The sequence below is a fragment of the Arachis stenosperma genome, chromosome 2, assembly GCF_014773155.1.
Source record: "Arachis stenosperma cultivar V10309 chromosome 2, arast.V10309.gnm1.PFL2, whole genome shotgun sequence".
Classification (NCBI taxonomy): Eukaryota; Viridiplantae; Streptophyta; class Magnoliopsida; order Fabales; family Fabaceae; genus Arachis; species Arachis stenosperma.
Genome location: NC_080378.1, coordinates 120934360 through 120952534, shown reverse-complemented (window position 1 = coordinate 120952534; position 18175 = coordinate 120934360). Strand labels below are relative to the sequence as shown.

General features: G+C 27.2%; 1 protein-coding gene and 1 pseudogene across 1 annotated transcript; one reads left to right on the top strand and one right to left on the bottom strand.

The window, feature by feature from the left end:
- Nucleotides 1-73: 73 nt before the first annotated feature.
- On the bottom strand, nucleotides 74-6175 carry LOC130963664 (uncharacterized). The gene is made up of 13 exons (XM_057889765.1): nucleotides 6007-6175; nucleotides 4321-4458; nucleotides 4146-4227; nucleotides 3968-4044; nucleotides 3327-3442; nucleotides 3110-3218; nucleotides 2346-2462; nucleotides 2155-2246; nucleotides 1973-2039; nucleotides 1794-1875; nucleotides 1125-1216; nucleotides 832-974; nucleotides 74-221 (listed from the first exon to the last, which is right to left on the bottom strand). Exons 1-13 carry the CDS (start codon nucleotides 6151-6153, stop codon nucleotides 74-76), a joined length of 1410 nt encoding a protein of 469 aa, XP_057745748.1. The 5' UTR covers nucleotides 6154-6175.
- A 7677-nt stretch (nucleotides 6176-13852) lies between these two features.
- LOC130963647 (uncharacterized) lies at nucleotides 13853-17697 on the top strand (annotated as a pseudogene).
- Nucleotides 17698-18175: the final 478 nt, after the last annotated feature.

Sequence of the window (18175 nt, the reverse complement as noted above, 5' to 3'; positions counted from 1 at the left end):
AAATAATTACATGTGAGTCTCCGCCATATATTAATTAACATGATTAATTGATTTAATTTCTAACTAAATTAGCCTAGAGTTTCCAATATATTCCTAATTTGTGGAAGATGCCAGCAACCATACCCCAGAAAGTGATTTCAGCAAAGATGACATATAATAGAGTACCCAATCTCTCTGAGTGCCAAACATTGTTAAACACATGCTCTTGGATCCAATTTACCTGGTTCATATCATCCCAAAAAAATTGTTATATATTATGCTTCTAGCTAGCTACTTGAGATCAAGATTAAAAGTGAGACAAAGAATATTATAGTTGGATAAAAAATATGAAAATTAAAGCATATATTATATTTATATAGGTTTAATTATACTGCGAGTTTCTATAATTATTTTTTAATCAAAATAATTTTTTCAATTACATTTTTATATTTTGAAAATTTGTATTATTAGATCCTTATATTGAATTGAATTTTGTAATCAAATCCTTGGAATAACCAAAATATTACAAAAGAAATAAAAAGAAAAAGTAAAGCTCCTATAATTCAATACATATATATCTAATTTTGTAAGGTTAGTTAAATGTAAAAGTTCATTCAATTTAAGCAAAACTTACATAATAATGCTAAACTGTGTTTAAGGGCTTTATTATTATGCAAAAGTTTATTCAAATATGCCAAGACTAGATTAATTTTTTTTAATTAAAAATTAAGTGAAATTATATAGATTTACACATAACCAACACTAATATATAATCTATGAGATATAATTGAAAAATTGAAAAGAATAAATTAAATAAATAATAAAAAGGGTAAGGTAGATTATTACTAGTCTAGTGTGTTATCTTGATCCTTATAATACCATCCATTAACAAAGCCTGGGAAGATGCTCTGAGCAGCCATAACAAACACAAGCATTGCATTCATTCCTATCCATTCCAAGAACAAGAATGGCGTTCTAAATCCCCAAACATCAATCTGATTTTTCCATTAACAATATAATATTATTGTTAGACAAGAAAGATAAATAATTAATTAGGTAGTTGTTGAAATATTGTATTCTTCTAGCTACTTAATAAATAAATAAATAAATAATATTATTATGTTATTGTTGACTTAATTACTTACCAGTATGTAGAGTGCAGAGAATACAATTCCTGCTGCCCCAGCTGTGAAACAAACATAGCTGAAGCTGTATAGTTGCTTGTTGATTGGGATAGCTGCATTTCAATTTTGAATTTTCCATGCAGATTAATTTTTCATACAGATAATAGAGTTTAATTATTCTGTTAGTCTCCATAATTTTATCAAATTTATAATTAGATTTTTATATTTTTTCATTGGGTCTTTAAAATGCTTTTAATTTTACAATTATGTTTTTTTCATATAAAAAATATTAAATTAATTGAATATTTCGTCCCAAAATTATGTAGTTAAATATTTAATTAGGTTCTTAATTATGAATGCCTTTAATTTAAAAAGAAATATTCAATTAACTCTAATATTTTTTATATTAAGAAGGGTTTAATTGCAAAATTGAAAACAATATAGAGATCCAATTAAAAAAATATATATAAATATTTAATTATAAATTTAGTAAAATTATAAGAAGTAATAGAATAATTAAATTTTTAATTTATTCCATGTTTTACAATTTACAGTTAATGTCTCAATGAAGCTAATTTGCAGATCAACTACTTATTAGCATAGAAGAAAGCAATTCTGTTTTAGGCATGTAACCGAATTAACTGAATTACCAGAATCAGTTAATGGCAGTTACTTCTATCAGTAGCTTACCATGTGTTAAATGAAGGATGATGCCAAGGATTAGTAACACAAACCCCATTGAGACCCATTGCTTTAACCTCTCTGAATGCCTCTGATGATAAAATAATAATGTTTTATAAATTAATTACAACAACTTAGTCTTTCTATATAATATAATATAATATTATAGGGATAAAGTAGTAAATAACCTTGAAGTGAATCAAGACATGACCATAGTGGATGCCAATGGTGCCAGACAGGATAGCTGATATGGAACTAATTAAAATGAACAAAAAAAATGAAATATAAAATAGTTAATTTCTTCTAATAAACTTTCTATTTATTTTACATTTTCCCAAAAAAAAAAGGAAAAAAAATAGTAAAGACAAACCTCAACAGGCCCTCAGGTTCAAAGGGAGCACGACACCAAGTTGGAGCATCTATACGAAAATGCCCCTCACTTGGAGAACTTAATGTGCATGCCTGTTAATTATTAAAATGAAGAAATAATTATAATTAATGAAAAGCATAAAAATAGCTAGTTTAAACTTAATTAATCAATGATATGACATAATAAGATGCCTTCAAGCGTGACCAAACAGGTTGAGAGTAAAGATGGTTAATCCCCCAAACTTGTCTATCCACATAGCCAACTGCATTGCATGCTGCTCCTAAGTCTCCTCTCATGCCACATATTACCTTGTAGTAATAATTACAACAATTTAATTATAATGATTAGTCACCAACAGATTAAAAATTTATTCATTCCAAATTTAATCTTTATTTAAAGGTTTTTATGTTGACTATCGTTAATTAATATACGGGAGCAACTTAAATAAAAACGTTTAAAATGTTTTTTTTAAAGATATTTTTTGGTAATTAAAATTTAATTATAAAAAATTTTGAACTAAATTTTGAGCTGATCTAAATTAATATTTTTTTTTATAAAAAATAACTATAATATCTCTATTATAAAAAAATGGCTAAAATATGTTTATTATATAATTATTTTTTATAAAAAAATTATTAATTTAGATCGATTTAAAATTTAGTTAATCAATTTTTTGATTAAATTAGTTTGTTCGATTTAATTATGACAGAAATAGCACGGTTTAATCGATTATATATGTTAAATTTTAATTGTTAAAAAATATTTTTAAAAAAACGTTTTAAATATCTTTATTTAAGTAATTTTTTTAATGAATTACTGTATATATAAATATGCATGATTTGAACTCTTAGTATTTATTTAAATAGATAACTAAACTAACTTGTCGATCAAGTTAGAGTTAAATTAACAATTTATTTGACAACATTTGAAATCATGAAGAGGTGCATAAACTTACTGTATATCTCTTTGGGTTTTCCTCATTATAGTCCACAAAACTCCAATTTGGAACATAGAGGCTGAATGTTGTGACCATGTAAATCACAAATGCAACAAATCCTCCAAACCTATGCAACATGTAGTGTTAATTAATTAATAATTAGTCAAAGAATTTTTACAATCACATCACAATCTCAACCATTTAATTTCAGTAGAATTGGATTTGCCCCTCTCACCATTGCCATCTATAGGCAGTAAAAATGGATAGATGTCCAGGATTTAGGGTGGTTGTTCTAATATTGGAGGTAAATGTCTCTATTAGAGCAACAACACAGTATACAAGACCTATTCTCTGCATGCACACACACAATATATAGTATACAATTTAAAATTCTCATAATTGTTATTCAAGAATATAAATATAAATTAACAACGATTTTATCATGAGTTCAATTTCGATGTAAAACTTTTTTGCATTAACATCTAACAATCAGACAATATAATTTAAATAAAAATTAGGATAAAATATGTTTTTTGTCCCTAGCGTTTGGAATTTTCTTTAAAAATACTCCTAACATTTAATTTCATTCAATTTTATTCTTAACATTTTTTATTTGCGTCAAAATTACTCATAGACGTCAATTCTATGTAAAATACTGAGGACAAAATTCAGAATTTTTAGGGATAGTTTTGACAAAAATAAAAGATAAAATTTAATAAATTGAAAATGTTAAGAATAAAATTGAATAAAATTAAACGTTAAGGGTATTTTTAAAAAAATCACAAACATTAAGGACAAAAAATTTCTTTTTAATATTGATATTTAGAAATTAAATTTATATTATAATAATTTAATTAGTTTGAGGATGACTCGAACCTGAAGAATGCCACACCATCTAATAAATTTCATGTCAACCCCATATGAAAGATCATCAGGGGCATGAGAGTATCCACCTGAGGTTAAAACTTTATTAGTCTTCTAATAATAACATATTAATGTGTATATGCATCTGATGAGGTAAAGTTAAGAAGAGAATTATTATGGTTAATTATACCTTGCAAAAGTATACCCCAGAAGAGAAGTTTCAATGTTCTAATGAATATCTTCTTCACAGCATATTTAACCTTAGGGACTCTCTGCATTATTATTGAATCAACACTAATTATAACATAATATAATTAATTTTGACTAGTATAATATGATGATAGCGGATGTAACATTTTAATTACCTTGAATGCAAGAGCTATGGCAACTCCAACAATGAAAAGAAAGAAAGGCATAACAAAATCAGCCAATGTGCATCCATTCCAAGGAGAGTGATCAATTTCTGGATAGGCCCCACCAGCATCATCAACCAATATCATCACCTTTACATACAATTATACACCTAATATAAGTTCATAATACAAATTAAATAAAGGTTGCTTATAATTTTACTGAATTTTTAATTAAATTTTTATTTTTTTATTAAATTTTATATCATATTAAATTTTGTAATTAATTAAATTTTTACCATGATAAAAATATTGAATTAATAGAATATTCTATTAGGTTGGGGATGGCAAACGGGCCTAAATTCGCCGGGCCGGCCCGCATAACCCGCTAAAAAAGGCGGGCTGGGCTGAAAAATCGGGACCGCTAAATAGCAAAAGCCCGCCTAACCCGCACCGCTTAAACCGCGGGTTTTGGCGGGCTTTGGCGGGGTGGGGCGGACTTTTCCGCTAGGCTAAGGTTTTTATTAGTAAGGGGGTATTTTTGTAATTTTTTTGCCAATACCTAACTTCCCCCAACCTAACTTACAAGAGTATGAAGATAAAAATTGAGTGTTTTGAATTATATTTATATTATTTTGGAGACAATATTTATAATTATGTTTTGGATTATATTTATTTTGCTTTGGAGAGAATATTTATACTTATATTTTGAATGAAAATTTGGTTTATAATTATATTTATTAGATATTTATAATTACAAAGACTTTAATGTTTGTGAATATAAAAAATATAATTTTTTATGCCATTAGAAATTATATATTTATTAATATGGTTGTGAAATTATATATATTACTTAGTAGTTAATAGTAAAAAAAAAAAAGAGGAGCTTTTGGCGGGCTTAGCCCGCCAGCCCGCAGTTAGGCGGGGCGAGCTAGGATTCTATGACCGCCTCACTAGGCAGGGCGGGGCGGGCTTCTGGCGGGGCGGAGCGGGGCGGGGCGGGCTTCCCCGCTTGCCACCTCTATATTAGGTAGCGTTTGATAGAGAGACAGAGATGGAAAGATTAAGACTGAGAAACAGAGACTAAAAAACAGAGATTGAAATAAATCTTAATATTTTATTTGGTGCAAAGTGAGTGAAAGAAATTAAAATAAGAATGAAACTCTAATTTAATTTGCATAAAGGGTAAAATTAGACTTAATTAATTGAAATGATGGTATTTTAGGTATAAAATGATATTAAAATTTCAGTCTCTATTTTTAAAAATTTTAGTCTCTTGTGTCCCTACTTTTTGAAGGTACTGAAATACTGAAATTTTGGGGACAGAGACAAAAATTTTAGTACCAATCTTTGAACCAACAAACATAATACTGAGTCTTAGTCTTCTGGTCTCTATCTTAGTATCTCAAAACAAACGGTACCTTAATAAACAAAATGAATATACTTAACACTTGACTGAATATTCTATACGGTTTAACGAAATATTTCATTAATTTCAACGTTTTTATCACGACAAAAATTTAATTACAAAATTTTATACAAATATAAAAATCTAATTAAAAATTTGATAAAAATATAATAACTAACAGAAAAATTAAACTTTAAATAAACAACTATTTGTATGTATACATGCACATATATTTATAATTGTTAAAATATATATTTATTTTAATATATACTTTATCAATAATTAAGACTGACCACGATAGTGAAACCTCTAAATGCATCAAGTGTTGCGATTCTCTTTGTTTTCTGTTTCATTGTTCCTTGATCTTTCTCATGAGAAATGACCGTTTTGTCCTTTTCATCATGATCAATAACAATAGAGCCATTCAAACCTTCTTCCATTCTCTTTGCTTCTCCATTATTATCATCCATGGTAGCTATTATTCAAAGGTAGTAGTGTAAAACTCAATTAAGACATGCAAGAGTTATATAGTAATTGCATCCAATTTAAGACATGAAAAAGGTCACTGAGGTGAGAAAGACACCAAAAGGGTCCACTATTGTGAGAATACATTATATTGCTCAATAATAACAGTTTAATCCTCTTTTATGTCTTTAAGCTTTGACTAAAATTTTGTACTAATCAGAATCCTCACCGCGGATACTATTATGGGCCTGAATTAGGCCTTAAATTATATGAAAGCCCAATTAATCATACCCAAAAGGTCGAAAGTTTTATAGAATTGTGGTGATAATGACCAAAACAAGAGGGAAGAGTAAAAGTATGGTGTGGGCTTTGGCCCATCAAGCTTGTAACTATGCTGAAAAAAAGTATGAACATGAATTTAAATTAAAAAAACCAACTTGGATTGGTCGAGTGGTCAGCTAACTCGTCCGCTTAAGTAAATGTCGGGAGTTCGAACCCCGTCTTGTGCATGCAGCAACTCATTGGCCAGCAGTAGACCCTTAAATGGAGCTCAGATCCGCGACGGATTAGTCCTTAACCTGTCGAGTTGGGGGATACCGTTTGAGTAAACAAAAAAAAAAAAATTTAAATTAAAAAAAGTGATATGAATATTTGTATATTAATATTAATTAATTATCCTAATATAAGTAAGGTAAACGAAATTAAACTCTAATGTTGATGAGATATTTATGTGAACTACTTTGGGGTAAAAGAATGAAAATTCTTTCAAGTGATAAGAGGATTGAATGAAGGTGCTTTGTCCTTTTGAATTTGACACTAACTCATAGTCACAACTCATAATTAGGGTTGTACATAATTAAGGTTAACCAAAAAATTAAATCTATTTTTGGTTAACTAAAAATTTATTTTAGGTTAATTAACTAAATTAATTTTATATGATAAAATTAATTATTAAACAATAAAAAATTTAAAAATTGATTTTTAACCGATTAAAAACTAATTAATTTAAAAAATAATCAATTTTCATAGAAAAACTAGTTTTTGCACAGAAAAATTGAATTTTTTTTACAGAAAAATAGATTTTTGCATAGAAAATTTTGATTTTTGAAAAAAAAATCAGTTTAAGAGATGATCTAAAACTCATATATTTAAGAGATAATAATAATAATAATAATAATAATAATAATAATAATAATAATAATAATAATAATAATAATAATAATAATAACAGAAAGATAAGTTAGACAAAATAATATTTTAAGTAAAACTTTTTCGATAATTATATATTTTAAAGTAATTTTGCTTACTACTGTCCAAACATTATCACTTTTGTCAAAATTAATTTACAAATAAGTACCAAACATATATTTGAAAATATGCGTAATCCATTGTGGTTAAAAGAATTATTAGCATAATGACTTCAGCGGATAAAATTTCAAATCGGATTTAGACAAAGATTCTAGGAAGGAGCAAGATATTTAGTATAAACCAATCCCACACTTGAAACAATGTTCACTTTTCATCATTGCTTCAAAGCCTCTTTTATATCCTAATATAGATAGCCACCCACTGTCCCACTCTAACATTTAAAGTAGGTTTATTAATTAGTTCAAGTCTATAAAATTATGATTAATATCTGCACGATTTAGCTGATCATCACGATATTATAATAAGCTAAAATATCATACTTATTATTTATATTTAAAAAAAAACTTTATCTATTATAATCACATGTGTGTATGTGTATATATATTCAATAATAATGTATGTTACTATCTTATGTATAATAGTTATTTATCTTCTTTATCAATTATTCAAATAAGGCAAATTGGAACTTTATCTTATTTCTCTCTTCTTTTGATTAATTCCATATTAAAGTTGATTAATTAATTAATGGAAAGGCATCTAATTAGGGTATTATATAGTAGTGTAATCGTTCAATTTGAATCCTTCTTTGCATACAGCAATTATTACATCCTTAATTAATGGTCCTATGTCTCCAAGTGCGAATATTCTATAGGCCATGTTTGAGAAGCTACTGCGGAAAATTTGTTCCAATGGGTTACTTTAATTTGAATAGGATCTTTGGATATGTTGCCCACATAAGTGATAAGAACGGATCAATGATCTTATGGTAATAAGATATGATGTAATCATGACAAATAATCTTCAATATTTTTGTCAAATAATAAAATGAGTGATATACATCGCTTAATTTGTTTTGCAACTACTTATTATAATTTTTTTAAATATTATATATTATTAAAAAATTATTTATTATATATTTATGTATAAATATATTTTTATTTAATTTATTTTAGTATATGTTTTATATAAATAAATAATTTAATGGTTGATTTTTATTATATATATGAAGTATGATTTATTTTTGTATTAAGTTACTTGACTTTTTATATGGTTCAACTTATTACTTTTTTTTTTATTAGGTAAAAAAATTTGAATTTACGATTTTTTAAGTGAGTACGAAAAGATTATGTTATTTGAGATATAATTATTAGCTAGATCAATTTATTATTTATCTCTAAATTAATTAGCTTAAATACTTAATAATAACTCTCTCATCACTTTCGGAAACAAAATATTGAAAGGGTACTCACTTTTATGGGTTATCATCATGCAAAGTCCATGCCCTATGCTAAAATTGTGGCTATTATAATATTATTCTACTAATTTGGTAGCTGCCCTTTTCACTTTCTCTAGAAAGCACCAAAGCATCCCTTCCTATTACCACATTGCCAAATCGCTTAGCTTCTGCAGAAAATCATGAAGGATTTCTATTCTAACCATAGTTAGCAGAATCGGATCGGACCGGTCGGTTCGACCGGAAAATTGGTGAACCGAATTTAGTATCGATCCGGTTTGATATTTGGACCGTACAAAGTATAAAATCAGAACGAACCGGTCAAACTAGGTAAAACCGGTCTGACCGAATCGTTTGAAAGGCAAATTATCCAAAATGTGTGATATGGGGTTCAAACCCCTATCTGCTGGAAGATCAAAACCTCTCCTTGCCGCTGAGCTGTGTTGATTTTCATTAATATATGTGCAAATTATAATATATATAGATATCTTTCATCAAATAGTTTGCTTTTATTTATTTTATTTTAATTTTAGTTATAAACTCACTCATTTTTAAATTAATTATATTTTTATTTAACAATAATTATAAACTCACTTATTTTTCTTTTCATAATTATATATATTAATATTTTAATGAATACATATAGCAATTTTTTTATTTTACTTATATTCAATTAATTTAATTTTAAAGTCACTCATTTTTAAATCAATTATATTTTATTTAACTATAAATTTTATTAATATATATATAATATATTAAAAAGATAAAAAAATTATTAACCATAATTTATTTTTTCTTTTTTATGATTATATATCTATTAATATTTTTTTCAATAATAATTGCATATAATAGGTAAAGACTCACATGCATTATCTTCATATGAAGTTAATAATTGAAAATCGTTAGATGATATTTAGTTAAACTTGTCAAATTATCTAACTGTTTTTAAATATCAACTTCACATGAAATTAACTGTATGTAAGTTTTTATTTATAATAATACAAAACAATAAATATAAATTAATTAATAAAGTATTAAATTTGAAAATAATTATTATTTTTATAAAAACAAAATAAAAGTACTTATAATAAAGAAAAAATAATTAAATTTTACATAATTACTTAATTATACCGGATTAACCGGTTCGACTAGTGACCTACCGGTTGAACCAGTAATCCAGTGACCCAATAACCTCACCGGTTCGGTTCTGACAACTATGATTCTAATATATATATATATATATATATATATATATATATAATATAAATTTAATTATAATCTTGTGCAAAACTTCTCAACACTTCATGATAAATATATAGTACCTTATATTAATTAGGGGCCTTTAATTCCCGACATAGGTTGAAATTTAATTTGACTCTTCTTTTGTTGCTAAATTTATACTAACATGCATTTCATTTTTTTTTTTTGTGGTATATCAAAATTCAGTTAAAAAATTAATCTATTATAGATTTAAATTTTATTCATTTTTAAATATAATAGTGAATTAACCACTAAATCAATTCAAATTGATTTGTATTATCGCATACATTTTATAATTTAAACATCTCTCTCTCTAAAATCATAGCATACATGAATTAACAAGTACCTTTAGAACATTATTTATTAAAACATATATTAAATGAAAAAAATTAAAAGATTAAAATTTTTAGTTGGGTATTTAATGATTGTACGAAGAATATATTAAAAACATTAAAATATTTTAATATAAGTAACCTTAATACTTTTTATAATCTTTCATCCTCGTGAATATTGGACCACAAACAAGATAATTGGTATAGTTTTGTCCTTGGAGAAGGAGTTTCGAAATATTTTTGAGTTAGAACGACTGTCTATTCTCTTCATTATTAGTGGCTCTTGGATTCCTCCACATTGGGTACTTTTAAGATTAATTGTGATGCTAATTATCCTGACAATGGTGCTCGAGTTGGTTTTGCTTGTTTTAGCAGAGATTGGAAGGAAATGTGGCAACGAAACTGTCTGGAAACAATTGAGAGTCATAACATTTTACAAGGAGATTTATTTGCTATTTGGAGAGGCTTTCTTTTAGCATGTGACTCGGAATAAAGAGACATTATATGTGAGACAGAATGCGTGGAAGCTTTTACTATGGTCAATAATTTACAAGATTGCTCTGAGTTTATCGATCATTTGGTGTTAAAAATTCGAGATATCATGTATTGAAAATGACGTGCTGATCTTCGGTTGATCTTGAGAGATGCAAATACAGTAGCAGATATCATGACAAAGATTGCAATAAGGATCCTTTCTTCTCAAGTGGAACTTCTATTGTCTTAGAAGTAATTTGAGAGTAGTATTCAATGGAACTGTCTTTCTTAAATAATTTCTTATTTTTTTTTTCTTGTTGTTGTTTATTTTCTTTTAAATCACAAAAAAAAAGTAATTAATAAACTACTTTAATTTCTTGTATATAGTTATCGTTATCCATTTTAATGTTGTAGATAGTAATAACATCAATAAAACAAGCCCACTTAGTTAATGGTAGCTTTAGTATACTAGTATCTTCCATAATTACCAATGAATGTGGGTAATCCAAGCACCATTATTGTTGGCTGTGAAAAGCCATGATGAGATGTTAGTGAACCATTAATTTATGTTGTAAATTGATTAATTGAGTTTATCCCAAAGTGATGATGCTTTTGTCTCGTGAACTGAAGTATGACACTTTGTTCTAATTTGAAATTTTTATTTTTATATCAAATTGCCGATACAAAACCAGTCAAAGATTTATATTTTATATATTGTATATACTTAAACACACTTAGTTACAAGTTAAATTACAACCAATGCAATCACATGGCTGGTCACATGTTTTGTCCCATTTGATTAACACATCATTTGGCCTGTATATAATTATGGTGGAAACTCAGGTGCAGTTGATTTTACGTAAAGTTGATAACTGAAAGTCGTTAGATAATTTGACTGATTTGACTAAATTTTCATCTAATGACTATCAATTATCAACTTCACATAAAGTCGACTGCACATGAGTTTTCACCTATAATTATTAAAAATAAAGAAATGTTAGTGATTAAATATCTTCATTTTGGCTCAATCTTATTAATTATGAGGATTTTGCTAAGTAGATGATTTGCTAAAGAAATTAAAACAAAACAAAACAAAAAGAAAGAAGAAAAGTTTTGTTGAAAAGTAAAACATTTTTGCTTTGTTAGTTTTTCCATTCAATTTGAAGAACTCTTCTGATCATCATGATATATAGTTGTTATTTTAATTATGAGGAAAAGAATATATATATCTTCAGTTATATGCTTACTTTTGCTTTAATTTGTAGAATAATTTTTTATTTTAAATAAGTGTATATTAAAATTAATTGTTAATAAAAATATATATTAAAAATAAATTAAACTGCATGAATTTTGCTTACTCTTTAAATTATATTATCTAAATATAAAGTGTTGGAAATAATGGTGTTGAATCTTTTATTTGATTATTTCTTTCCATACAACAAATAAAAGTGATTTTATCCAAAAAGTAAAATTATTATTCTTCAAAAAAGTGATATATTCTTCAGCATGTGACCCTTCCACCTTTCAACAGATTCTTCCCTCTTCAAAAAAGTGATATATATTCTTCAGCATGTGACCCTTTCCACCTTTCAAACAGATTCTTCCCAAGTGTGTGACCATTCAATCAAGATTCATTGATGCTTAAGTGTTTTAAGCAATCATTTATAATTACGATTAATAAATTATATTATTGTGCTATTTTTATTTTATATATTAATTTAATACTTTTTTATTAGAATAAATAAATAACTTTATACTTCATCATCTAATAACAATAAAAAAATAGAACCAATTACATAGAAAAAAAACATTCTCACAAAAACTAAAAAGTAAATCAATCAAATAGAAATTAATTAGCTAGCAAATTATTAATGTTGCTTTAATTTATATCCCTTGAAGTTAGAAAACAAATTCTTTTTGCATGATCAAACTAGATAGAAAGTTCAAAACAATTTTTTTTTCCTTAAAGAAAGAAAAATCTTAAATACCTTATCTCCCTTTTTTGAGAGAAGAGTATATATACAATTACAAAAGGACAATGCATATATCTTTTGATTTCCTTTAATTTATTCCCAAGTTTCCCACTGAATCCAAGTTCTTCCCTTGATGTTTGGTTAAGGAGCACTGTCTAGTGCTTATCAATTGGTGGAGAATAAAGTTCCCACATGAAACCTACTTTAATTTCTTTTCCAAAACCTTATAATATATGGCATCCTCTAGTGTATATTTTTCTTATCCTAGTAGCCATTTATTTTGTCAATCATATCAAGATATGTAGCATTCAAAGTTTAATTTTACTAGAATCTAAAAAGAAAGATGGTTGAGTAGTATACTTAAAGAAATTAATCCAAGTAATTAATTAATATAAGAGTAAAGTATACTTTTTGTCTTTGAAGTTTGGTAAAAAATTTAAAAATATCCTTAAGTTTTATTTTATTTTAATTTTATCCTAAAAGTTTTCGATTTTCATCAAATATATACTCGACGACTAAATTTTCAAAAAATCTAAGACCAATCTAACAATAATATTTGAAAATTATGCTTGATTTGCTTGTATTGAGAATTGTTCTTATGAAATTGTTATTGAATTGATCTTACATTTTTTGAAAAATTAGCCGTCATGGATATATTTGATGCAAATCGAAAACTTTTGAGACAAAATTGAAACAAAATAAAACTTAAAAATATTTTAAAAATTTTTGTCAAATTTTAGAGAGGAAAAATATACTTTACCCTTAATATAATTAATCTGTGTTAGTAAGATAAAATTTTATAATTGTTATATTAAAAAAATAAAAAAATTTAGGTGGATTTGATATTTGTTAGTCCATTATTAATATTAAGAAATAATACCCACCATCACATTCTTATAGAATTTGAAACCTTAGTTAAATCAATGTTATGTTGACACATACACAACTTGCAACACTAATACCTTAAATAAAAGACTATTAGATATGCATAATAGGGAGACATGATATGTTTAAAAACTAAAGAATAATTAAGATGTCATTGTATGTGAATAGTATAATACATAAAAAACAATAATGTTTTTTTTTTTAAAAAAATGTCTGGCCATAAAGACAATATACAGCATATTTTTGTGTAGAATAATATATTAGCCAACTCATGTGTACATAACATATATTATGCATGGTTCCAAAATAAATAGGCTAAGTTCCTAAGAGCAAAAAAATGGTAGAAGAGAGATGAGAAAAATGAAAAGTTGAGCTACAATTGTAACTGGGAGGTGGTTCATGATCTTTGCCTCATGCTTATCATGTCGTTTCAGGAGCAACATACATGTTTGGTTTATACTCCAATGAAGTCAAATCTCATTGGGATATACCAATCCCCTCAACTTGATTAGCTTCTTCAAGGACCTTGGTGCAAATCTTGGCATATTCTCAGGCTTATCATGAACTCACACCTCCATGGGTGATTCTCCTCATTGGTGCAGCCATGAACTTCTTTGGTTACTTCATGGTTTGGCTCTCTGTCACTGGCCACATTGCAATTCCCCACGTTTGGCAAATGTGCCTATACTTCTATATTGGTGCACGAATCCTTCCATTCTATATACTTTTCTATTTGTGTTCCATATGCATCAATTTATTCTCCAAAAAATCAAACGTTTTAAATTTATCTTTGAAAGATACAGTTGTGAATCAAATTGATCATTTCATAAGTTAGTTAGCATAATTATTTTGTCACATATTATTATCTAATTTATTTTATGACACGTGAGATAAGTTTGAACCTTTGAGAACCCAATTGATAAATACTAGTTTTTTAGGTAGTGTTTGTTTAAGAGACTAAAAATGAGATTTAGTATTGTGTTTGATGATTATTAGAGACTAAAATTAAAATTTCTGTCTCAAAACTCAAAATTTAAGTTTGGAGATTCAAACTTTTAGTGCCTTTCAAAAGTGAGAATATAGAGAACTTAAATTTTTTAAAGTAAGACTGAAATTTTAATCATATTTCTTCTAAAAAATACCCTTATTTAATCTTTGAAATTTTAAATTTATTCCTTAATCTCTATATTTATCTTAATTTAAACATAATATTAAAATATAACGTAGTCTAATATATTTTATACCAAACATAATAGAAAAACTTAATTTAATCTCTGTCTCCTTTCCAAACGCATCTTAAAAGCTATTTAAACTATTAGGCTGCGTTTGTTTATAGAGACGGGACACTAAGACAAGGATACAAAGTCGTGTTTGATAAATGAGATATGGACATGAACATTGTGTCCAAAAATACTGAATTTATGTATTTTGTGTCCATCATGACAAGAAGAACACTAACAAGAAACACAACTTATTTTTTTATTTTTTTTGTTAATTTTTTATAATTATTCTTTTTATTATTATATTTTTTTCTCAAATTTTTCGAATGAAAAAAATGAGAATAAATTAGATTTTCATAACTTGTTCTACTTTATTAACAACATAATTCAAAAATACTAAATTATATGTCTCTATCGTTTATATCTTATTTTTAGTGTCTTGTCTTATCCTATTCTCATAAACAAACTAGCTTTTGAAGACATTATTGTACCGTATTTAATATTCGTATTTGTATTTGTATTTGTGCAACATAGGAGCTAATTCGCAATCATTTGCCAACACTGGTGCATTGGTAACGTGTGTGAAAAGCTTCCCAAGAAGCAGAGGAAGTGTTATTGGGCTTCTAAAAGGCTATGTTGGACTAAGTGGTGCAATCTTCACTCAACTCTACCATGCTTTCTATGGTGATAATTCTAAGGCTCTCATCTTGCTCATTGGATATCTTCCTGCCGTTATAAGCTTCTTGTTTCTCCCCACGGTTCGGATCCTCGACATCCTTCCTCAACGGAAGGAGCTGAGAGTTTTCTACAAGCTTCTCTATATATCACTTGGTGTTGCTGCTTTTCTTATGCTGTTGATTGTGTTACAGAACAGGTTGAGTTTCAACAGGGTTCAGTACATTGTTGATGGCATCTTTGTTCTCTTGTTGCTCCTTCTTCCACTTGTTGTTGTCTTTAGAGAGGAACTTAATATCTTGAAGAATCATCATAATAACATCAATGATGCTTCTTCTTCTTCTGATTTCAAAGTTGTCACACAAGTTCCATCTCCTGCTAGTGAATTGTCCCAACTAGAATCACAGTCACAGGTAGTGTTCAAATTTCAAGTGCAAGTAATTTAGTAATACTTTTGTTATGTGGATGTTATATATATGTTAGTTAATATGTCCAATATCTTATTAGATTGGTAAGTAATTTGATACAAAATTTAAGAGAAAATAAGTATGTGTTTTGGTGTTAAGACAAGATAATAATGTATAATAAACAAAGAAAAAAAATTCCTCTTTAGTAGAAGAATAGAATATAAATAAAGACCGAGTTAATATGTATTTTAAGATCACATGATAAGTTTATCATTAGTGAAAGATTTTAATTTTTTTATATTTTTAATAATTTTTTTTTAATTTATAATTTTAACATATATCCTCCTTAGAACACACATAAATAACCATATAAATAATTTATTTTTTGAGTATTAAATATATTTTTATCTCTTTATTCTTTTAGTGTTTGATATTATGTCTTAAGTAGTAAATATGGTCTAAGATAATAGAAAATAATAGAAATTTTGTCTCTTTGTTATTGTTTAAAATTTAAACGGATAAAAATTGGACAAATTATTGTGTAAAAATCTTTTTTTGTCAAATATATTTGTGCCTCTCGTAGCATAAACAAAACCTTAATATTTTGTGTCAAAATGCAATAGATTTTTTTATTTTTTTCCTCTTAATTAATATTATAAAGTCTAATCTTTTATTATATAAATAAAATTCACACTTGGTAATATTAATTGAACAGGTAGCACCAAATTCAAATAGTGCCATTTCACATGGTGGAACTTCATGTCTAAGCAACATATTCAAACCCCCAAGCAGGGGAGAGGACTACACAATCTTGCAAGCACTTTTCAGCATTGACATGTTAATCCTCTTCATAGCAACAACATTTGGTGTTGGTGGAACATTAACAGCACTAGACAACTTGGGACAAATTGGTAAATCACTAGGTTATCCCAAGAAGAGCCTCACAACATTTGTATCCCTAGTTAGCATATGGAATTACCTCGGACGCGCCTCTTCAGGCTTCGCGTCCGAGGTATTCCTAAAAAAATACAAGTTCCCCCGGCCATTGATGCTCTCACTTGTCATGCTTCTATCTTGTGTCGGCCACCTTCTAATCGCTCTTGGAATCCCAAATTCACTATACTTCGCCTCGGTGATCATCGGATTCTGCTTTGGAGCCATATGGCCATTAATGTTTGCAATCATATCCGAAATTTTCGGACTCAAGTACTACTCAACATTGTACAATTTTGGAGCTGTGGCTAGCCCTGTTGGATCATTCATACTAAATGTGAAAGTAACAGGGTCTTTGTATGATAAAGAAGCTTTGAAGCAATTGGAAATGAAAGGACTAGAAAGAAAAGTTGGACAAGACTTAACTTGTTTAGGAGTACAATGTTATAGGTTGCCATTTTTCATAATCACAGCATCAACATTAGTTGCTTGTTTAGTCTCATTTATTTTGGTCTTGAGGACTAGGGAATTCTATAAAGGTGACATTTATAAGAAGTTTAGGGTGGAAATTCAGACACATGAGGCAGAAATGGAAGCTTCAAAAGGTGAAAATCTTGCAGTCACTACCACAGGCAACATAGATGTGTCACATAATAAAGACAATGTAAAGTGAAAAAAAAAATTGTATGCATTCATAGTTTTCTTGATGTATGACTTATTATATGTTCATTTCATGTTGCTTTAATGAACTCGTATAGTAGAAGAATTAATACTCTTTGTTTTCTTTCTTAAGTGCTTCTTTTCTTTTCTATGAACCAATTATCTAAATCCTTCAAAGTTTTATTCCCGGTTCACATAGAGCTTCCTCCACATGATATAGAAACAGTAATAGATTCTAGTATTTTTTTTGGTGACTTAAAAGAAAATAAAGTAATAGATTTTAGTATGATTATACTATGATGATTACGGTGATTATGCAAATATTATTAAAATTAAAGTCATGTTTTTTTTTATATTTTAGTAACTTTTTTTAAACAACAATTTTTAAAAATGCATTATTTAACAATAAAAAAGCGTTATTTTAATTTTAGTAACATTTTTTGAAATACTATGGTCACCGTAGTACTATAATGTAGTCATATTAGAATGATGGGATAGATATATTTCTCTTTGGATTTGAATTCTCTAAATTTTGAATTTTATTTTAGAGAGTAAAGTATAATTTATCACCATTTA